At 42.0% G+C, this 24,224-nt stretch overlaps 2 protein-coding genes across 2 annotated transcripts in view; one reads left to right on the forward strand and one right to left on the reverse strand.

Moving 5' to 3' along the window:
* The window catches only part of LOC117404737 (Fc receptor-like protein 5), a 30,582-nt gene extending 10,017 nt beyond the window's left edge, over nucleotides 1-20,565 (forward strand). The window contains exons 2-14 of the mRNA XM_059011973.1: nucleotides 611-646; nucleotides 1,861-2,154; nucleotides 2,900-3,181; nucleotides 4,065-4,331; nucleotides 5,576-5,869; nucleotides 6,409-6,687; nucleotides 12,125-12,418; nucleotides 15,863-16,156; nucleotides 16,465-16,743; nucleotides 18,468-18,743; nucleotides 19,253-19,354; nucleotides 19,582-19,612; nucleotides 20,109-20,565. Of these exons, the coding sequence (XP_058867956.1) occupies nucleotides 611-646; nucleotides 1,861-2,154; nucleotides 2,900-3,181; nucleotides 4,065-4,331; nucleotides 5,576-5,869; nucleotides 6,409-6,687; nucleotides 12,125-12,418; nucleotides 15,863-16,156; nucleotides 16,465-16,743; nucleotides 18,468-18,743; nucleotides 19,253-19,354; nucleotides 19,582-19,612; nucleotides 20,109-20,196 (2,816 nt within the window). The 3' untranslated portion in view covers nucleotides 20,197-20,565. The remainder of the gene's footprint in view (nucleotides 1-610; nucleotides 647-1,860; nucleotides 2,155-2,899; nucleotides 3,182-4,064; nucleotides 4,332-5,575; nucleotides 5,870-6,408; nucleotides 6,688-12,124; nucleotides 12,419-15,862; nucleotides 16,157-16,464; nucleotides 16,744-18,467; nucleotides 18,744-19,252; nucleotides 19,355-19,581; nucleotides 19,613-20,108) is intronic.
* The window catches only part of LOC117971457 (zinc finger protein 624-like), a 183,008-nt gene that overhangs the window by 134,481 nt on the left and 24,303 nt on the right, over nucleotides 1-24,224 (reverse strand). The window lies entirely within an intron of this gene.

Consider the following 24,224-nt stretch of genomic DNA (forward strand, 5'->3'; position numbering starts at 1 on the left):
TTGAGTTTCAGTGTTTTAAAATAAAATATCAAACAGAACGAAATTTCAATGTACCATTTGTAATTCAGTAATATGAGAGAATTGGTCAGGGGTCTGAATACTTTTGCAAGGCACTGTATATATAATATATATATATATAATTTATATGGAACTTCTACTTTTTATATAGGTATATAAATGTCAATTGCTGTGGATAAACGCATCCGCCAAATCAATTAATATGACATGTAGTTTTAGCTTGCTATTTATTAATTTATTTATACATTTATAATATAAACATGTATTCATTTCTACATTTATTTATTTAAAAATATTTATTTCTAAATGTATGTATTCCTCTATGCATTTGTTTAAATCATTTATTTATTTCTACCAAATAAATTATTCCTTTATTTATTTTTAATTAAATGAGGAACTACAATTTATGAGAGATCAGAGATTTAGACAGGGAAGCTACATGCCACTCCTTGTGTGCAATTCCATTCTATGGTATCTACCAAACAAACAGGAAAGGGGAGATTTTCAAACAGGAAATCGAGCAGCACCTTCAGGTTTTCATAAGGTTTTTTATAAGGGTCTGGTCCCTGACTGTCTCTTTTGTGTTTTTCAGTGCTGACTGTAGTGAGCTGCTCCAGACAGTATGAAGGTAAGAGAACAGTTTACAATGTGAACACAGTTTAAAAACAGGATTTACAATTCATGGTTGAAAAGCATGAAGCTCGTTTGAGAAATGACACTTTTCATGTTAGGTGTGTGTGTTGAAAACAGGTTGTGGCAATGCAGTCACAAAGTGAAGAGACTGGTAAAGATTCTCATCCTGCTTCCTGATGATCAATAAAAAAAACACTTTTCTGAAATCATCTTTCCTTTTCTTCTGTCCAATATAACAAGTTAAATAAAACAATGAATGACTCCATCAAACACCATTACAGTGCCATAGTGTGCTCCACCTAGAGGCTGTGTGTGGTATTGCTGGAATGCTTTGATGAGAATATTACATTGGCTGACTGCTGACCAATTCAACTACATAAGTGCTTCTTGATGAATACATCCATTTGAAACAACACAGTAATGAATGTAACTCAGTTTAAATGAGTGAGAACAATTGTTAGGGTTTCCAGTGACCAGACTGGCAGTGATTTTCTCATGTTCTTTTGTAGAAAAGCTTGTATTGTTTCTAGACTCTTAGACTTCAGTTTGGAACATGCAGATATTTCAAAGACATCACGACAGACAATGTTTCTGCTGCTTCCTGTACTTCATGTGTTGTGGTTGAATTCACATTAATGTAAAAAACAGGGGAGGAGCCAAACATCCCATCACAATAAAAGAGGGACCTGTGATAATGCCAGTAAAGGTAATAAGAAGATGGGTTAAAAGTTAGTATTCATTTGTTGTCTGCTTCAGTCAGAAATGACAGAAATGCACATTGAAATCCAGATGGACCGTGGTCTGTCATATTAGATATTTAAAAATGAATCCCTCGCACAGAGTACTGAATGCAGTGCTGCCCCTGGTGGTGACTCCATTGCAACTGCATTGATACTGCAGTTCAGCTACAATTAATTGAAATATGATAATATTTAATATATTTACAGACTATATTCAGCATTTCTACCAATTTATATTTTTTATATGTGTTGGTAATTTCACCCCTCTGTTGAAATGTCATATGCTGGTGACTCCATTGATACTGCACACTAACAGTATCTCTCTCTCTCTCTCTCTCTCTCTCTCTCTCTCTCTCTCTCTCTCTCTCTCTCTCTCTCTCTCTCTCTCTCTCTCTCTCTCTCTCTCTCTCTCTCTCTCTCTCTCTCTCCAATAGAGATCCTAATTCTGTCATCTTCTCTGTTTATACAGAGCTGCCCCAGACTACACTCACCCTGGAGCCTCCATTCCCAGAGATATTCATCGGGGAGACAGTCACTCTGAGGTGTGGGGTTGAGGGGGGTTCTGCTGGCTGGAAATATCTCTGGTACAAAGACAGTGAGGACACTCCAGTGCTCCAGACTGCTGGCCGCAGTATAACTGGTGACAGCTACACAATCACTGCAGCTGCTGTATCTGACCAGGGCCAGTACTGCTGTCGAGGACAAAGAGGAGATCAACCACTCTACTCACAGCTCAGTGATGAAGTGACATTAACTGTGTCTGGTGAGTTTATTAACACAGTGATCCTGTTACAGTAACTGTGTCTGGTGAGTTTATTAACACAGTGATCCTGTTACAGTAACTGTCTGGTGAGTTTATTAACCCAGCTGAATACAGAGCAATGCCCTCAATACAGACCCCTTATACACTGTAAGCAATATAATGTGTCTATTAATCTATATTGAGTGATATAACACTGTTAGAGACAGAATGTTTGGATGCCTTTTAAGAACAGTAATCTTCCACCTTATCTTAAACAGGATTACTGAATCATTAAAAATATTTACAAAAAAAAAGTTTAACAGGAATAATCCTGCTACAGTAAATTGGACTAATTGCTGCCCGACTGGAGATTTTAACCAGAGACCTACATTATCATATTGAGAGAGATTCCTCATGAATTCCTTCACTCAAAACACACAAGTAGAGCCTGCAATGGGTCACACTGCTGCTATTCCTACTGTATCACAAGTAGAGCCTGCAATGGGTCACACTGCTGCTATTCCTACTGTATCACAAGTAGAGCCTGCAATGGGTCACACTGCTGCTATTCCTACTGTATCACAAGTAGAGCCTGCAATGGGTCACACTGCTGCTATTCCTACTGTATCACAAGTAGAGCCTGCAATGGGTCACACTGCTGCTATTCCTCCTGTATCACTGCAGAGATGCTGCAGGGGGACTGGAATCTCTCTCCTAACTGATTGTAAGGGAATGTGTCCTAATCCTATCCTCTTGTCTGTTTCAGAGGGTCATCCTCAAGCTGTCCTGACCCTGCAGCCTGCCTGGGCACAGATATTCACAGGAGAGACAGTCACCCTGAGCTGTGAGATGGAGGGGGGCTCTGCTGACTGGGGGTTTAAACAGTACAGAGATGGACGTGAAGAGGCAGGGTGCAGTGATCAATACAGGAGTAGATATGGGGACAGCTGCACAATCAGTACCGCTCTATATTCTCACAGTGGAGTGTACTGGTGTGAGTCTGCATCAGGACAGGAGCGCAGTAATGCTGTCACCTTAGCTGTGTCCAGTAAGTCATTTACATTCTAGATAATATTCAGACTCTGTTGAATAATCCTGCACTCGGATTGGCTGAGAGGGTATTGTAAGCTACTGATCGGTTTGCTGATATGAGTAAAGCTGTCTCTGTATCTCCAGTCAGTATGAATTGTTGCTGTTTTCAGATAGCAGCTGGGCAAATGGGCATAAATAGGTTTCAAATGATTTAATAGCAAACCTAAGACACCTTCCCAACATCCCCCTACCCCCCCCCCCTCCCCCACATACACACACACACACACACACAACCCCCCCCCCCCCACCACACACACACACCCCAGCCCTGGCACTTGAGAGCTGGCTTGTCTTTTTCTCTGCAGTTATCCAGATCCCAGATGTTGGGATTTCTAACATTGTGTCTTACACAAAGAACCGTGTGTTTGAAAGATTCCATATGAGCTCCTACAAAGTGACAGACCCTGTTACAGGACTTCATATTCATGTCTTATGTTCAGTCCTTTGGGGTTCAAAGAGCCTTAAATATAAATCAAGGAGTATCTACACTTGGGAAATTGTTTCCTAATATATTTGTTCTCCACCCTGTAGGAAGTTTATATAGCTCATAACAGGGAATCATAAATTATAACACGATGAGATAAAAGAGCATTACAAACATGTGTGTGTAAAACTGCAGACTCCTCCATCCTGACCCGTCTCTCAGCCCTGTTGATCTGAACTCTTTCTGTCTTTTCAGATCAATGGGTGACCCTGCAGACTCCTCAATCCTGACCCGTCTCTCAGCACTGCTGATCTGAACTCTTTCAGTCTTTTCAGATCAATGGGTGATCCTGCAGACGCCTCAATCCTGATCCGTCTCTCAGCCCTGCTGATCTGAACTCTTTCTGTCTTTTCAGATCAATGGATGATCCTGCAGACTCTCCCCCAGCCTGTGATTGAGGGAGACACTCTGACTCTGAGGTGTCATGTCCGCACAGGTTATACAGCTACCAGGGTTGACTTTTATAAGGATAATGAAGTGTTACAGTCCCAGGCTGGCACAGAGCTGAGTGTGGATCGTGTTTCAAAGAGTGATGAGGGGTCCTACAAGTGCAGAGCATGGAGGAGGATGAGAGGCTCCTGTTACTCTAGTGACTCTGCAGAGGTGCGGGTGTCATTGAGAGGTAGGTTCATTCTAACAGAGAGAGTCCTCACCCCCTTCTCTGTCTGTAATGTCTCACAATTACATTCACACTGGAGTCTATTCCAGCTGTGTTAATGTTCTCAACACAACTCAGGTCCTGAAGTAACGGGTCCTGGCAGTTTTCTGATATGAAAGCTCTTCCTGGTCTCATACTCTGAGTAGTGTAGAAGCTGTAATAAAGCAGAGAGAGGCCACACCAAAGAGTGCTTATCAAACTTTGCAAGTCCTAACTACTCAACTGGACGGCTAAGCGGTTTACCAGCAACAAAACACCTGTACTTTACAAGCATTAAACACAGTGCCTTCTCTTCAGGTTCACACACAGGTCTCTCTCCCCAGGCCTTAGCCTTCACACAGACAAGAGACCCACCTTTTGACCTGCTTATATACACCCGCCTTACCTGCAGACAGGTGCCCCTAATTCCATTAATAAAACAGTGAACCCCTTGAACCCGCCTTCCCCAGTGTGCAGGGCCTCTGCCTGTCACAGTTGTCATTAGTTATGCTCAAGCCCTATTTTCTCCAAATGTATTTCTGTTTGATTGTGGTAGTAATAGAATGTGTATTGTCATTGCAAACTGTATCTCTAATCATGTGTAACCCCTCCCTAGACAGGGGTGTACAGATTGGATATAAGAAATTGGTTCTCTACATTATTACACTGCAGATTATACCACAGAAGAGATTCTGCCCAAATGAAATTGTTTTAAATAGAATACATACCTGTTTACTTTACTGTGACACACACACAGTATGAAACAGAATACCCAAGAAAGACACAGATACTAAACATGTAAGTCATGTGAGTTATATTATTATATTCAAAATCAAAGCAGTAGCAAAGTATCATTATTATTATTAATTTCTTAGCAGACTTACAATTGTTACAAGATATCACATTATTTTTACATACAATAAAAAGGGGCCTGTGATAATGTCAGTAAAGGGAATAACAAGATGGGGTTAAAAACGCTGGTTAGTATTCATTTGTTGTCTGCTTCAGTCAGAAATGACAGAAATGCACATTGAAATCCGGATGGACCGTGGTCTGTCATATTAGATATTTAAAAATGAATCCCTCTCACAGAGTACTGAGTGTTGGAATACTGTAATAATAATAGATAGATTCTATTGATTTCCTTGTGGAACAATATAGGATAAAAACAGGAGAGTGAGAGGAGTGCTGAGTGCTGTCTGATCTTCTCTCATCTTCTGTCTCTACAGAACGACCCCAGGCTTTCCTGACCCAGGAGCCTGCATGGACACAGATGTACGAATCAGAGAGAGTCACACTGAGATGTCAGGTTCAGGGGGGTTACACTGACTGGAGATTCACATGGTACAAAGCTGGGAAGAATGGTCCAGTAACCCAGGATTACTACAGCAGTATAGATGGTGACAGATTCACAATTAGCTCTGCTACTGGAGACCACAGTGGAGAATATACCTGTAAAGGTGAAAGGACAGGTAACCCATCGTACTCTGAAACAAGCAATGCTCTTACACTGAGAGTATCAGGTAAGTCATTTCAAACACTCTGAATTCTAACATTCTGATCCTCTCCTCTATTGTAGACTCCAGACGGGGCTCTCTGTCTCCCGACTGCCTTCCTACCTGAGTGCTGTCTGCCCTGCCCCCTCTCTTTCTCCCTGCATTTGTACCACAAACACACTGAGTGAGTTCCTCTATTTACACTGCTCCTCCACCCTTCTCTCCTTCTCATCGGTGTCAGTGCTGTCTGCCCCTCCATTCCATTTCTGTCACCTTCACACACTGAGAGGATTCCTCAATCTACACTGAACTGTTCCTGCCTTCTCATCAGTGACACTGAGTACCCCCTCTCTGTCTGCCTCTATCCTTTCACAAACACACACTGGGAAGGTATTCATGTCCCTCTGGGATACACATGCACATGTAAAGTAGCTACATCCTAACAAGTGGTTTTAACAGCATGTACAGTTATTTGGCTGATTATTTACTGCGTTTTAATTAATTTCATTTTAAAAAACAAATTCATGTTTATCATTAAAGGCCTCTTTCTCTCTCTGTTTCCTTAGAGCTGTTCAGCACACCCACTCTGACAGTGCTACCTAGTGCCTCAGTGTGGGAGGGAGAGGCTGTGACTCTGCAGTGTGGGGCTCACATAAATAAACAGGACACACAGCTGCAGTACCGCTATAGCAAAGACAATGGGACTGTGAGAGGAGCGGGATCACAGGATCAGCACTCAATCCCAGCGGCAGGGCTGAGAGACACAGGGAGATACCAGTGTGAGGTGGAGGCAGCAGGGACGGGGCTGAAGAAAAGGAGTGCTTCTGTGTCACTGACTGTGAGAGGTGAGTTCAGTCTTCTCTTTAAGAGATCTTAATGGACTTCAGTGTTCCCCGCTGTAAATAAGCACAAGAAAAATGTATTTTCTTACTCCTGTTTGCAACCGCGAGCAATTATAAGACGGGCCTCCATTATGAAAACTCGTATCCTAATCTCAGCTTCAGTCTCATTTGTTTCTGATTCTCTTCTGTACCTGTTTGTCAGCTGCTGTAAATATTCCTGTCTGTTTTGCACTTGTAGTGATTGTGGAGCGTGGCTGACAGTGTGGAAATGACAAAAGAACAATATGATTCGAAAATAAATCAAAGCAAAGTTTTATTAAACAATTCCAGGAAAACTGAACAAACAAAACAAAATCCTACCTGACTCACGAGGACTAACTAAACCCTTGTCTTCACTCCCTGTTAGTACGGGACAGCTAGGCTGGTTTTCCATTCTCACAGTTTTGCAAAATAATCCCTTTTCTTTGTACACACAGAATTTTAGCACACACACACACACACACACACCCACACCCACACCCACACCCACACCCACACCCACACCCACACCCACACCCACGCAGCAACTGCTAATTCCATTGTTGACCTCTGTTCCCTCGAGGTTTAAATATTCAACTAATTAACAACTGTTAATGATTAAATAAAACACCTGTTCTTAGTAGTTTATTAATTAGACCTTATTATATAATTAACACAGGTAAATATCTTTCTAATGTGGTGATGACCTCTAGTGGTTCACCACCGTAATTGCAGCAGACCCGGCATAAATAGTAGTAAAATGGCCCTTTAATAAGGAGACTGATATACTCCTGGTTTACCACTCTGACACACTATGTATGCCTTTCCACATTGGCAAGATGGTCCACTGTAACCCCAAGACCCTTCAGTCTTCCTGCTCTGTTTCTCCCATTCATTTTCTACTGCAAATGTTCAGACCCAATGTGCAGCACTTTTCATAGCATTACATATCAAAGTGGGATTGATGAGGGCTTGGGGTGTGCAGCACTTTCATTACATATCAAAGTGGGATTGATGAGGGCTTGGGGTGTGCAGCACTTTCATTACATATCAAAGTGGGATTGATGAGGGCTTGGGGTGTGCAGCACTTTCATTACATATCAAAGTGGGATTGATGAGGGCTTGGGGTGTGCAGCACTTTCATTACATATCAAAGTGGGATTGATGAGGGCTTGGCGTGTGCAGCACTTTCATTACATATCAAAGTGGGATTGATGAGCGCTTGGGGTGTGCAGCACTTTCATTACATATCAAAGTGGGATTGATGAGCGCTTGGCGTGTGCAGCACTTTCATTACATATCAAAGTGGGATTGATGAGGGCTTGGGGTGTGCAGCACTTTCATTACATATCAAAGTGGGATTGATGAGGGCTTGGGGTGTGCAGCACTTTCATTACATATCAAAGTGGGATTGATGAGGGCTTGGGGTGTGCAGCACTTTCATTACATATCAAAGTGGGATTGATGAGGGCTTGGGGTGTGCAGCACTTTCATTACATATCAAGTGGGATTGATGATCGATGACTACAGTCTAAATTTCCAAAACAAGAAAGGTGCGTTCTCTCAACTCAGCCACTCTGTACAAAATAGCAAAGAAAACCTCTCTCCTGTAGAACAGAGCCCCCCTTTTCAAAGACGCCGCGCTTGCATTTCCGCAACAGGTAAGGAAAACAGAGCCAATAGACACAGAGTGCGTCGGGTCTCCATGGCGACAGATCAGTAGCAATTTAACATGCAAAACAAGGCAATGAAAGAAAGTTAAGTTGTGGAAAAAGGAACACACTACATGCAATACATAAATAATATAAAGATTACACACTAATTAAGCAATAGAAAATTGAAAAATACACACCATCGCCCTTGAAGGGAAGAAAATAAAAATATATACAAATTAACTAACACCTTGTTACACCAGCAACAAAACACAGTGCCTTCTCTTCATGTTCCCAAAAGGGTCTCTCTCCCCAGACTTTAGCCTTCACACGGACAAGAGACCCACCTTTTGACCTGCTTATATACAACTGCCTTACCTGCAGACAGATGTGCCTAATTACATTAATACAACAGTGAACCCCTTGAACCCGCCTTCCCCAGTGTGCAGGGCCTCTGCCTGTCACAATTGTCATGAGTTATGATTGAACCCCTTGAACTCGCCTTCCCCAGTGTGCAGGGCCTCTGCCTGTCACAGTTGTCATTAGTTATGCTCAAGCCCTATTTTCTCCAAATGTATTTCTGTTTGATTGTGGTAGTAATAGAATGTGTATTGTCATTGCAAACTGTATCTTTAATCATGTGTAACCCCTCCCTAGACAGGGGGGTACAGATTGGATATAAGAAATTGGTCCTATACATTATTACACTGCAGATTATACCACAGAAGAGATTCTGCCCAAATGAAATAGTTTTAAATAGAATACATACCTGTTCACTTTACTGTGACACACACACAGTATGAAACAGAATACCCAAGAAAGACACAGATACTAAACATGTAAGTCATGTGAGTTATATTATTATATTAAAAATCAAAGCAGCAGCAAAGTATCATTCAGAGTGATAATGAGTCATAATTATAAACGCCACACAGGAGCAGCCACACAGTGAATCCGAACCATTGACATGTCAGTAAAAACACAGTGATATGCTGTTGCAGTGCCTTTAGTACAATCACATATTAGATTCACCTGCTTTATTAGGAGGGTGTGTCAGAGGCATGCGGTCAAGGGAATTGCAAGCTGTGAGCTCCTGCACACTTTTATTATTTACAAACAAACCAAATCAAAAGACTGGAACAAATAAACAGGTCAAACAAAACCCTACAAACACTTCAAAATAAACAAGCAAAACCCTACAAACACTTCAAAATAAACAAGCAAAACCCTACAAACACTTCAAAATAAACAAGCAAAACCCTACAAACACTTCAAAATAAACAAGCAAAACCCTACAAACACTTCAAAACAAAAAAGCAAAACCCTACAAACACTTCAAAACAAACAAGCAAAACCCTACAAACACTTCAAAATAAACAAGCAAAACCCTACAAACACTTCAAAACAAACAAGCAAATCCCTACAAACACTTCAAAATAAACAAGCAAAACCCTACAAACACTTCAAAATAAACAAGCAAAACCCTACAAACACTTCAAAATAAACACACCAGCCCCCCAAAGATTTCCTGTGTATAACGCTTCTTACTTTCACCCCACACTCCGCACTGCACACTCCACACTCCACACTCCACATCCACACTCCGCACTCCACACTCCACATCCACACTCCATACTCCACACTCCACATCCACACTCCATACTCCACACTCCGCACTCCACACTCCACATCCACACTCCGGACTCCACACTCCACACTCCACATCCACACTCCACATCCACACTCCGCACTCCACACTCCACATCCACACTCCATACTCCACACTCCACATCCACACTCCGCACTCCACACTCCACATCCACACTCCGCACTCCACACTCCACACTCCACATCCACACTCCACACTCCACATCCACACTCCACATCCACACTCCACACTCCACATCCACACTCCACATCCACACTCCACATCCACACTCTGCACTCCACATCCACACTCCACCTCCGCACTCCACACTCCACATCCACACTCCGCACTCCACACTCCACATCCACACTCCACATCCACACTCCACATCCACACTCCGCACTCCACACTCCACATCCACACTCCACACTCCACCTCCGCACTCCACACTCCACATCCACACTCCGCACTCCACACTCCACATCCACACTCCACATCCACACTCCACATCCACACTCCGCACTCCACACTCCACATCCACACTCCACATCCACACTCCACATCCACACTCCGCACTCCACACTCCACATCCACACTCCACACTCCACCTCCGCACTCCACACTCCACATCCACACTCCGCACTCCACACTCCACATCAACACTCCACATCTACACTCCACATCCACACTCCGCACTCCACACTCCACATCCACACTCCGCACTCCACACTCCACATCCACACTCCGCACTCCACACTCCACACTCCACATCCACACTCCACATCCACACTCCACACTCCACATCCACACTCCACATCCACACTCCACACTCCACACTCCACATCCACACTCCACACTCCGCACTCCGCACTCCACACTCCACAATCCGCACTCCACACTCCCCACTCCGCACTCCAAACTCCACATCCGCACTCCACATCCATACTCCACACTCCCCACACTCCACATCCACATCCACACTCTGCACTCCACACTCCGCACTCCGCGCTCCCCACTCCGCACTCCACACTCCACATCCACAATCCGCACTCCACACTCCACATCCATACTCCGCACTCCACACTCCACACTCCACATCCACACTCCGCACTTCGCACTCCACATCCATACCCCACACTCCACATCTACACTCCACATCCACACTCCGCACTTCGCACTCCACATCCATACTCCACACTCCGCACTCCACACTCCACACTCCACACTCCGAACTCCGCACTCTATACTCTATACTCTATACTCCGCAATCTCTTACAAACTCTCCTCCACACCCCACCCTATTTGAGAACAAATGAGAGCTTATATACACCTGGTACTCAGAGTAACAATCAATTACCACTCACTTAAACTCAGGGGCTTCCTCTTGCAGGCTGAGTGCCCTGTAACCCTAGAGGCTTTGTTAGGGTTTCCAGTGACCAGACAGGCAGTGATTTTCTCATGTTCTTTTGTAGAAGAGCTTGTATTGTTTCTAGTCTCTTAGACTTCAGTTTGGAACATGCAGATATTTCAAAGACATCACGACAGACAATGTTTCTGCTGCTTCCTGTACTTCATGTGTTGTGGTTGAACTCACATTAATGTTAAAAACAGGGGAGGAGCCAAACATCCCATCACAATAAAAGAGGGACCTGTGATAATGTCAGTAAAGGTAATCAGAAGATGGGGTTAAAAACGCTGGTTAGTATTCATTTGATCTCTGACAGAAATGCACATTGAAATCCGAATCTGTAATATTATATATTTAAAAAATGAATCCCACGCAGAGTACTGAGTGCAGTGCTGCCTCCTGGTGGTGACTCCATTGCCACTGCATTGATACTGCAGTTCAGCTACAATTTATTGAAATATGAGAATATTTAATATATTTACAGACTATAATCAGCATTTCTACCAATTTATATTTTTTATATGTGTCGGTAATTTCACCCCTCTGTTGAAATGTCATATGCTAGTGACTCCATTGATACTGCACACTAACAGTACCTCTCTCTCTCTCTCTCTCTCTCTCTCTCTCTCTCTCTCTCTCTCTCTCTCTCTCTCTCTCTCTCTCTCTCTCTCTGCAATAGAGATCCTAATTCTGTCATCTTCTCTGTTTATACAGAGCTGCCCCAGACTACACTCACCCTGGAGCCTCCATTCCCAGAGATATTCACCGGGGAGACAGTCACTCTGAGGTGTGGGGTTGAGGGGGGTTCTGCTGGCTGGAAATATCTCTGGTACAAAGACAGTGAGGACACTCCAGTGCTCCAGACTGCTGGCCGCAGTATAACTGGTGACAGCTACACAATCACTGCAGCTGCTCTATCTGACCAGGGCCAGTACTGCTGTCGAGGACAAAGAGGAGATCAGCCACTCTACTCACAGCTCAGTGATAAAGTGACATTAACTGTGTCTGGTGAGTTTATTAACACAGTGATCCTGTGACAGTAACTGTGTCTGGTGAGTTTATTAACAGCAGCTACTGTAAATTGGACTAATTGCTGCCCCACTGATCATAGACCTCCACTTTATATGTTTGTGTTCAAGACCATAATCATATTCAGAGAGATTCCTCATGAATTATTTCACTCAAAACACACAAGTAGAGCCTGCAATGGGTCACACTGCTGCTATTCCTACTGTATCACAAGTAGAGCCTGCAATGGGTCACACTGCTGCTATTCCTTCTGTATCACAAGTAGAGCCTGCAATGGGTCACACTGCTGCTATTCCTACTGTATCACAAGTAGAGCCTGCAATGGGTCACACTGCTGCTATTCCTACTGTATCACAAGTAGAGCCTGCAATGGGTCACACTGCTGCTATTCCTACTGTATCACAAGTAGAGTCTGCAATGGATCACACTGCTGCTATTCCTACTGTATCACAAGTAGAGCCTGCAATGGGTCACACTGCTGCTATTCCTACTGTATCACAAGTAGAGCCTGCAATGGGTCACACTGCTGCTATTCCTACTGTATCACAAGTAGAGCCTGCAATGGGTCAGACTGCTGCTATTCCTACTGTATCACAAGTAGAGCCTGCAATGGGTCACACTGCTGCTATTCCTCCTGTATCACAAGTAGAGCCTGCAATGGGTCACACTGCTGCTATTCCTACTGTATCACAAGCAGAGCCTGCAATGGGTCACACTGCTGCTATTCCTACTGTATCACAAGTAGAGCCTGCAATGGATCACACTGCTGCTATTCCTTCTGTATCACAAGTAGAGCCTGCAATGGGTCACACTGCTGCTATTCCTACTGTATCACAAGTAGAGCCTGCAATGGGTCACACTGCTGCTATTCCTTCTGTATCACAAGTAGAGCCTGCAATGGGTCACACTGCTGCTATTCCTACTGTATCACAAGTAGAGCCTGCAATGGATCACACTGCTGCTATTCCTACTGTATCACAAGTAGAGCCTGCAATGGGTCACACTGCTACTATTCCTACTGTATCACAAGTAGAGCCTGCAATGGATCACACTGCTGCTATTCCTTCTGTATCACAAGTAGAGCCTGCAATGGGTCACACTGCTGCTATTCCTACTGTATCACAAGTAGAGCCTGCAATGGGTCACACTGCTGCTATTCCTACTGTATCACAAGTAGAGCCTGCAATGGGTCAAACAAGTCATTAGTAGAATATCAACTTGAAGAGGACGAATTTGTAAACTTGAAGTCATTTATAGTCATTTGAAATAATTGAAAGTTATCAAATATATATTTTTTACTCAGTAATTCAGGATAGTTAAGCAATTTTTTTAAAGGTTTTCAGTAATTCCTAGTAATGGCTGTTATAATTACTTTTTATTATGACTAGTAAACAAAAGTAATTCCAGTAGATTCAAGTCATTTGTAGTAATTATTCACAATGTTCTAGTAATTATTTTAATAAAGCTAATTAAAGATATGAAAATTGATTTTAAAAGCATGGTTTAGCGCTTAAAAAGGGTGTGTGCAACACAACTCACCCTAGCTCTCCATTACACACAAAGGAACAGGGATCTGTAGAAATTAACCAAAGAAAATCCACCCTTAGCTCTCTATCACCCACAAAGGGCTGCAGTGTGGAGTAGTGGTTAGGGCTCTTGACTATTGACTGGAGGGTCGTGGGTTCAATCCCAGGTGGGGGACTCTGCTGCTGTACCCTTGAGCAAGGTACTTTCCCTAGATTGTTCCAGTAAAAACCCAACTGTATAAATGGGTAATTGTATGTAAAAATAATGTGATATCTTGTAACAATTATAAGTTGCCCTGGATAAGGGCATCAGCTAAGAAATAAATAATAATAATAATTATAATAATAATAAAGTAACAGTGATCTGTAGAAATGAACCAAACAAAACTCACCCTTAGCTCTCCATCACCACAAAGGAACAGGAATCTGTAGAAATGCACCACACAGGTGGATGGATGCAGGGACAGACAGACCCCCCTTAAATATCCAGGATCTGAAATTCTGAGTGACCTGAACTAAATAATGGTAATATCAAGTTTCATGACAGCTAGAGAGCTGGTTCTCCAGACATATGTAACAATGTAAGAGTGACATACAGAGGGAGGGACGGGCAGACAGACAGACGCCCCGCCTCTATATCCCAAGAATCTGATAGTCTCAATAACTTCAGATGAATAATGTTTACACCAAGCTTCATGACAGCTGGATGAGCGGCTCTCCAGATATAAGAACACAATGTGTATGACGGCCTCCCCAGCACAGCTGCAGTGTCTGCAAACACTGACAGTCAGCAGGGTGGATCCCTTTGTAATGCTTGTGTTCATGAGCTATCAGTTCCTGTGATGCTGTGTCTGTCATTAACCCCGCTGGTGATGCAATCCCCTGTGAAGGGGTGATAGTGGAAGCGCTCATCTGCTTTTATCCATAGATCTGAGGAATCACTTATCCAATTGTCAGGAAACTTGGTATTAACCTTATTTAGCAGAAGATATTGAGAATGTGGGATTCTTGGGATATGTCTGGGGGCGTGTCTGTCTGTCTGTCCGTCCATCTGTCCAGCTGTATGTCACTCTTATATTGTTGCATATGTGACACAGTACGCTGGAGTACTCTGTGCAAATCTGCCATTTTTATCAATTTGTTTCTGTGGCACAGGGTCCAAATACATACAGCAGAAATCCATTTATAAAATGTAATTTAACACTGAGATGGATGTTATTCTGTTTATAAAGTGTAATTTAACACTGAGATGGATGTTATTCTGTTTATAAAGTGTAATTTAACACTGAGATGCATGTTATTCTGTTCATGTCTAGAGCTCACATGACATTGCACAACTAAGAATCCAATGTTGTTGTAAATGATTATTACACAGCTAGAGTTTGTATACAAAAGATTTATTCACTTACCTAATTTTTTTGAAAACTGTAAATAACTTTTTTAATTAAATCTAATTTAAGAACAAGAAGGCAGTCGTGCTGCAGTCGCTTGTCTCTGCTAATAAATTGAGACGTTGAAACTTGTATTCTGTGTCGCTGACAGTTTCCTCCAAAACCATTGTCAGAATACAGTAATCAGTTCATGCTAAATTAAAATAAACTGACTATTACATTTAGAAGAGCTATGAATAAGGCAATACAAGTTGTATTACCCTAGCTTTATAAGGCAGCATTATAATAATTTCATAATAAAGTTGTCTGATGTTTAAACACATCAAAATGATGCTTCACTGACAGGGAAGATAGTAACCTTAAAGCAGCTCAGTACATGTAAAGCAGCTACACTAGATACATAATAACAAGCGGTTTTAAATGCACAATTACAGTGGGTGAAGTTTTTCTTTGAATGAAGGAGGGAAATGTGCGCTCCCCTAATGTTGTTGTCTCCTCTATTTTAGCTGGCAAGCCAAAGCCTGCACTGACCCGGGAGCCTGCAGAAGAGATATCTGAAGGAGACACGGTCACCCTGAGCTGTGTGGTTGAGGGGGGCTCTGGAGGCTGGAGATATCTCTGGTACAAAGACAGGCAGGGAGCTCCAGTGTACCAGACTGACAGCAGCCGTGGAACTGGAGGCGGATACACAATCAGTGCTGCTGCTCTGCCCCACAGTGGAGAGTACTGGTGTCGAGCTGGACGGGGCAGGAACACGTCTTACTCACAATACAGTGAAGGTGTGAAGATACAAGTACCAGGTGAGTGACTGAACTGAGCCTGTAAGAATGATAGCAGCCAGCCATAGAGAAAAAATATTAAAAATTCTCAGTACTTTGTAGCTGTATATCCTTTAAATTAAAACTACATATGATGAAGCAACAAATCCATAATGACAGCACAGACAATATACATTTTCAGAAAGGGATTAACAATGCAACACATTTAAAGTGTTGTTTTTTCTGGCTTTAAGTTATTTGGCTGATGATTTACTGTATTTAATAAATTTAATTTCAAAGAGCAATTCCTGTTTATCATTAAATGCCTCTTTCTCTCTCTGTTTCCTTAGAGCTGTTCAGCACACCCACTCTGACAGTGCTATTTGGTGCCTCAGTGTGGGAGGGAGAGGCTGTGACTCTGCAGTGTGGGGCTCACATAAATAAACAGGGCACACAACTGCAGTACCGCTATAGCAAAGACAATGGGACTGTGAGAGGAGCGGGATCACAGGATCAGCACTCAATCCCAGCGGCAGGGCTGAGAGATACAGGGAGATACCAGTGTGAGGTGGAGGCAGCAGGGACGGGGCTGAAGAAAAGGAGTGCTTCTGTGTCACTGACTGTGAGAGGTGAGTTCAGTCTTCTCTTTAAGAGATCTTAATGGACTTCAGTGTTCCCCGCTGTAAATAAGTACAAGAAAAATGTATTTTCTTACTCCTGTTTGCAATAGGGTGGCCATCCGGCTCCAGATTTACTGGACGCTTTGAGACAGAACGGATTTTCAGAATTCCCCTTAAACTGAAAGTAATTGATGTATAAATTAGCTACACCTTTGCTGAGATTAATCTTGTGGTGGGATTGCTGTGCTGAGCAAACAAGTCACACTGATCAGCTGCTTCCCATCTGATCTATAATGATTAGCTGTGGATGAATAGATGAGAAACGGGAGGATGCTTTGCTTGGGAGAGTATTTGCATATTATTGGTGATTGAATATCGATGAACAGAAAATAAATAGCGACTAAGTGGCTGCAAAATATAAATACATAATAATAATAATATTAATACATTAGCATTGTATTCATGCTTATTCTAATTATACACTTGTTTGATGCACGTGGTAAATAAGCACCATTATTCACTTTAGCAAAGGTGGAATGGTTCATTTACACATTAATCGCTTTCAGTTGAGGGACAAGTTTGAAATCCCGTTCTGTCTCAAACTGTCCCGTAAATCTGGAGCCAGGTGGACACCCTAGTTTGCAACTGCTAGCAATTATGAGACGGGCCTCCATTATGAAAACTTGTTATCCTAATCTCAGTATCAGTTTCATTTCTTTCTGATTCTCTTTTGTACCTGTTTGTCAGCTGCTGTAAATATTCCTGTCTGTTTTGCACTTGTAGCGATTGTGGAGCGTGGCTGACAGTGTGGAAATGACAAAAGAACAATACGATTCGAAAATAAATCAAAGCAAAGTTTTATTAAACAATTCCAGGAAAAGTGATCAAACAAAACAAAATCCTGCCTCGCTTCTCTTCCCTCCCTGTTAGTACAGGACAGGTTTACACAATATTTATCAAAACAATCCCTTTAAATACACACAGATTTATTTATTTATTTATTTATTTATCCAGCATTTGTAGCAACTCCTAACTCCTTTGTTGACCTCTGTTCCCTCGAGGTTTAAATATTCAGCTAATTAACAACTATCAATGATTAATTGCACCACATTACAGTCCCCAGACATCAATGGCATAAATCATGGGAAAATGATCCTTCTAATACAGAGACTGATATACTCCCCATGTACCACTCTCCCACACTGTGCGATGTTATATAGAACAGTGATGTGACAAAGCATATCTATTTACAGTAAATGTTGTCCATTTTAAAAATAATAATCTCATTGCTCATTTTTCAATACCAAAAAAAAAAAACATATTTAATGGTTTGAGAGTGGGACTTAAAATCATGACTAACACTGTTGTAAGTGATTTTGCTACATTATCAGATTATCAGTGCAGATATATCTAAGGGTTTAGAACCTAGGGAGGGGAGGGGGCAGGATGCTGTGGGATGTTTCAATGGTGTGTTTATAGCTTGTTCCTGTCTTGACTGAAATATTTGGTGTTACCTTTATAAGTAAAACAATAAGGAGCCTCTATACCCCAGCGTTGCCTCTGTCTCTCTAAGGAGCCTCTATACTCCAGCACTGCCTCTGCCTCTCTAAGGAGCCTCTATACTCCAGCACTGCCTCTGTCTCTCTGTGGAAGATGCTGGTTCTGATTGATTTGAATATCTTGGTCAGACAGCTTCACAATCACTCACCTGTCTTCATGTCATCTTTTCGTAGCTCTGTTCTCCAGGGTGACTCTGACAGCATCTCCAGGAGCCACAGTGAAGGAGGGAGAGGCTCTTAACCTGACCTGTGAGGCAGCAGTGAACAAAACCCCCCGCCCTGAACTCCACTACACCATTGTGAGAGACGGGGAGCCTGTGACTAACAGCACTGACTCTGCACTGTACAGCATAGCCAGCACTGAGAAGAGCCACACTGGGAGCTACACGTGTGCTGTGGAGTCACAGGGAGTGAAGAAGAGCAGCCAGGAGCTACACATTGAAGTGCAAAGTAAGATTACAAACCCGTCCTGAATGACTGTCCTTGATGATTGAAAGTGATCTCACAGTAAAATAGGTCACATTGTGATGCCATTATATTCCCTTTCCCTGAAGAAACAGAATAAACAGACCACAGAATTACCAGCATTTCCAACACAATGGATTGAATTATTATTACAATCCACTTCCGAAATGCAATCACTAAATTTATATTTCTTTGTAAATGTGAACCCATTATATTCCTGTGTGAAGAGATAAAGCCTAAACAGACTGCAGAATTACCAGCAATTACAACACAATGGATTGGGAACAAATCCTGCACAGTACAGACACTGTTTTTATACTTTGCAAATTCAGTGGTGTATATTTCCCACTAATGTTTTAGATTTAGAGTGGCAAGTTGAAGGCTGTTCCTGTAGAGCGAGTGTGAGCAGGGTAATGTTCTTGAATCCCTATCAGCTCAGTCAAGGTGTATGGAAGTCACTCGCACACACTCATACTGTACCTTCCTTCCCCCAGCGTCCTGGCACAGCGCTGTTGCTATTGGCTACAGAGTGAGCTTCACTCTGATTCATTTCATTGTGTTCACTCTGCTGCTCCTTCAATACTGCAGGATCAAAGGTGAGACTCCCAGTCAGTGCACACATTTCACCTGGCCTGTCACAGCACACATGCAGGCTTCTTCTTAAACACCACAGCCCAGTCTTAGGGATAGTTCATTAAGAATCATTATTTCATCATTAAACATGCACAGCTCATTTACAAAATACACATTTTGGAAGTTTGTATTTATTTTTGTTAACACAATTATAAGAAACAAACTGAACAGTCTGTATATATTTTTCCAGGTTCCCTGTGTCTCGCTGGTGGTAAGTCAAGGTAAGTCAGTATTATCCAGTATGTGTACAGACAGGGGGCAGCACTCGCTATCTCTACCTGTCATCATCCTTTATAGCACTGAAAATGGAGATGGACACTTTCTGATTCGCTCTTTAAGAATCCCTCTTACAAACTCTTAACAGTACCCTTCACTTAGACCTGTGTCCTAAGATGCTATACTGGGTTAATTTGGCTTTTTGGTTTCCAGATGATAAAGATCTAAAGCTTTGACATATTTGACTCATAATCGTTATTCTTTGATTCTTCAATCTAGAGTATTAATAATAACCCTTTGTCAGTAATGTCACAAAGCTGCTGCCTCCACAGAGTGTCTTTACAGTTGATACACAGCTGCTCCTTACCCTGAAATGCACTCTGTGATTTCAATGGGACTTGATTACTCTGAAGCCTAGACGTGTCATCATCCTTTAAAGCTTCTGTTATTGCTGCAGTTAAACTCTGAGCCCTCCTTGTGTGTCTCTGACATCTGTCTCAGGAAAACCTCGGATCAGGATCAGGAGCAGTCAGCAGAGGGGATTGAGCTCTCCAGCCGTGTGCAGCACACTGGAGTGGAACTGGAATAGTGCTGCATTACCAGAGACTGGGGTGGAACTGGAATAGCGCTGCATTACCATAGACTGGAGTGGAACTGGAATAGCGCTGCATTACCATAGACTGGAGTGGAACTGGAATAGTGCTGCATTACCAGAGACTGGAGTGGAACTGGAATAGTGCTGCATTACCAGAGACTGGAGTGGAACTGGAATAGTGCTGCATTACCATAGACTGGAGTGGAACTGGAATAGTGCTGCATTACCAGAGACTGGAGTGGAACTGGAATATTTGAGCTTGTGTTTAGTACACACTAGCAGCTGAGCTGATAATCGTATTGATGTTATTTTGTGAAAACAATAAAGTGTTAATACTGTATTACAAAAAATGACTCAAAGTGTTCTGAAGTATACGGAATGTGCGGGTGATGTCATAGGTTGTCATGGCAGCGGCGATCATCACGGGAGTGGTCATCCGGGACAAACGCTTGTGGATTTAGAATAAAAAAAATAATATGCAAGACCAAATTCTAAAGTGCATAGAAATGAAACTGCTGAGGATGAGAATTCATTGCAGAATGAAATGATGAGGGCTCAGAGGTTTCAGTTAAAATCCGACATACACACATATACAATATATACAAATTCATGACAACACAGGGAGAATATATCTCATACATAATAAAGACAATTCATCTATATAATATTAGAAAGAAAGAAAATAACTCTCCTAACCCCTCCCCTCCCACCACCACAACCTTAAAATAACTATCCTATCCCCTCCCCTCCCTCCCTCCACCCCAACCTTAAAATAACTCTCCTAAACCCTCCCCTCCCTCCCTCCACCCCAACCTTAAAATAACTCTTCTAATCCCTCCACCCCAACCTTAAAATAACTCTCCTAACCCCTGCCCTCCCTCCCTCCCTCCCTCCAATTTATCAAAACCAAACGATTAAAAAACCTCCGGTTTCCAGAATTAAAACAGTATCCAAAGTCAGTACTGAAAACTATAGCATATAGAGTAAGGCCCTAACAGCAATTACAAAAAAAAGACACATCACAGTATCTAAACCTGTCTAATGATTAACTGTTACAATACCGTAGCTTGCTTCACTCGCTTTGTTTTGGCTACATTGTCGTCATTTTTTTTTAAATGTGGGTTGTGACAGATATTCAGATAATTTGTAACATTGAAGAGGTGGGCTTTGTATTAGAGGCTGTGTGGTCTAGTGGTTAAAGAAAAGGGCTTGTAACCAGAAGGTCCCCGGTTCAAATCCCACCTCAGCCACTGACTCATTGTGTGACCCTGAGCAAGTCACTTAACCTCCTTGTGCTCCGTCTTTCGGGTGAGACGTAATTGTAAGTGACTCTGCAGCTGATGCATAGTTCACACACCCGAGTCTCTGTAAGTCGCCTTGGATGAATGCGTCTGCTAAATAAACAAATACTACTAATAATAATAATTAGAAAACTGGTGACAGAGTCGGAAATCACGCGTGACGGGCAAGTGTATTAATTTGTTACATTATCTATCTCAATGGGGATTGATTTTATTCTTAATAAAAGGATGGTAAAATGCGATTGACAGGTATCTGGGTAACGGATAACTGAGTGCTGACTATGTATGTGGGATATGTATTCCCATCAAGGATCACAGAAGAGAGGGGAAAAGAGAAGAGAGAGGGAGAGGAGAGGAAAGAGATGAAGGGAAGGATGGGGGAGAGGGGGAATGAGAAAGGAAGTAGAGGGGGAATGAGAGGAGGAGAGCGGTAGAAAGGGAGTCTGCCATCCAGATGCTTTTAGTGAAATTCATTTGAACCTTTAGGAGATTAACACAGAGGTGACCATGGACACAGGTGTGAGGAGCCGTAACATTCCACACACTCTAGAGAAAAAAATACTCAAACGTATTTCATTTAAAAATTGGACAATACGTATTACCTTGTCAACATTCCAGGTCGCGGATGTACCAGCTAAATCTATAGAGCACCCCGGCCCCACATTTATTTCCATTGCCACACTGTATTGTAGATTATTTTGTGCTCTGTAATGAAAGCTTCATCCTTTAATCCGGGTTCATACACTTTTTCAAACATCAAAATTCCATACTTTTTTCTAGACTTCCATTTGTTTTTCCCAGACTTGTGTTTTTAGTTTCTACTAGTTTTTCAATAGTTATCCACATAGGCGGGCAGCCGCAGAGCATTATAGCTTTTTGATTCAGAGCAGAAGTTGCTCCTGGTTTTCTAAAAGTATTTGTTAGAATCTGGAGGTGCATATCTAGGAAGAGACAATGCAGTTATGCATAAGAGAAGTAAGCTACAATCTAAGAATTGCCCAATATTTGAGAACTATGTTGATTATTTACAAAAATAATATAAAAAGTTGTATACTGCAAGTATACTTATGTCAAAATAGGATAGTATTGTGTGACCAATAGGATACTAAAACCAGACAATTTTGGCACAAGTATACATGCAGTATATTACTTTTTTGTAAGGGATGATATTGGATTCTGAGCCAAACTTCTTTACACCCTCTGTTAAATGTTGAACACTCTGGGAGGTGAAAAATAACAGAAATGAAATAACAAATGTGCAAGTGTGGTATATTAAACATACAAGTCAAACACTGAATACAGCACAGCCTCGCTAGAACAACCCTGTTTGGGTCCAGAGCCTTTTGTTCGCTATAGTAAAAGGACAATCCAAAACAAACAATATAAACTGTTTTGTTTCAATTGCAAAAGTTAATTTAAATCTTGGTTCATTATTTAAAGAAAAAAAAAAAAAAAATCAATGTTGCTTTGCCGTGCCGGTTGCATAGAGCTGTACGAGCCAACATCAGCAGCAGTTTGATTTTAAAATCAGTATTTAATCGTATAATGAAGGCCATATAGCGAGGATGTAAATAGTACACTCAGCTGACGGTTTGGACTCGAGACAGTTGCTGCACTCGGTACTGTAAGTTACAAGCAAGCACCATACATTTAAAATTACCGGTACGTTTTATTAATCACATTAAAGAAATGAAAAAAGCGATGTTAACATGCTATGTTTGTACAAACCAAGGGGCTGCAGAAAGAGTTTATTTTTTTAATCCGAGTCGGTGATAATAAGGGCCTGTTCACACTGGAGCTTTTTTTCGTACTCAGTACGGTTCGGTTCGTTTGGAGAGCAGTGTGAACATCAAAGTTCGATTGGCAAACAAACCGAACTGAACTGAACTGAGACCACTAGAAGAGATCGTCTCAGACCGTTTGGCAAAAGAACTGAGTTCGGTTCGCTTAAAAAATGTGAATGTGAACACTGGACGGTCTCGGTTCTTTTGCAAACAGGAAACAAACCGGGTAGATTTGGCTGTACAGTAGTGTACAGTTACTGCATACACAAACAGGTGGTAAAAATGTCCAGATGAGTGATATGGACAACGGGGGAAACAACAACATTGTCAGAAATTTGATCAGAAAAAATAAAAATAAAAATCAGACTGACAAAACCCAATGTATTTGCTGTAATATCAACATACCTGGGAATTTATTAATTACCGTGGCTCCGGTTGGCTGGTGCGATTGCTATAACCTCTTTTTCTTTTTTTAATAAAAGCTGTTTTCTTTATTTTTGTAGAATTGTTCAAGTTCATGCTGAATGATGTCAACTGCCTCCAATCGCTTTCATGATTCATCATTGACATTGGAAAAAAAATCACATTTGCAGAAAATACAGCTGCATGTGGATTACTGTATACGATGTTGTGCAAGGGAGTGTGCAAGCACCAACTTTCTTATACAATATAGCACAGTATGCAAGTTAAACATTCCGTTCCCTTTCAAGTCGAAAATAACCATCAAGGTATGGGATATTGCCGTCAGGCAGTAGCGATTGGCTGAGCTTTTATAGCAAAGCTGCCGATAGGCCTCTGCACGAGCTGCCACGTAAGCCCGCCCCCTTGGGAGCTTACTATACGCAGCGCGCAGAGACTCACTTCCTCTTTTGTCTTCAGCATTGGTAGCGGTAGGTATTAGAGCCTGTAGCTGACTGTACTCAATAAGCTTAAAGCT

This window comes from Acipenser ruthenus, chromosome 43 (genome assembly GCF_902713425.1).
Source record: "Acipenser ruthenus chromosome 43, fAciRut3.2 maternal haplotype, whole genome shotgun sequence".
NCBI lineage: Eukaryota > Metazoa > Chordata > Actinopteri > Acipenseriformes > Acipenseridae > Acipenser > Acipenser ruthenus.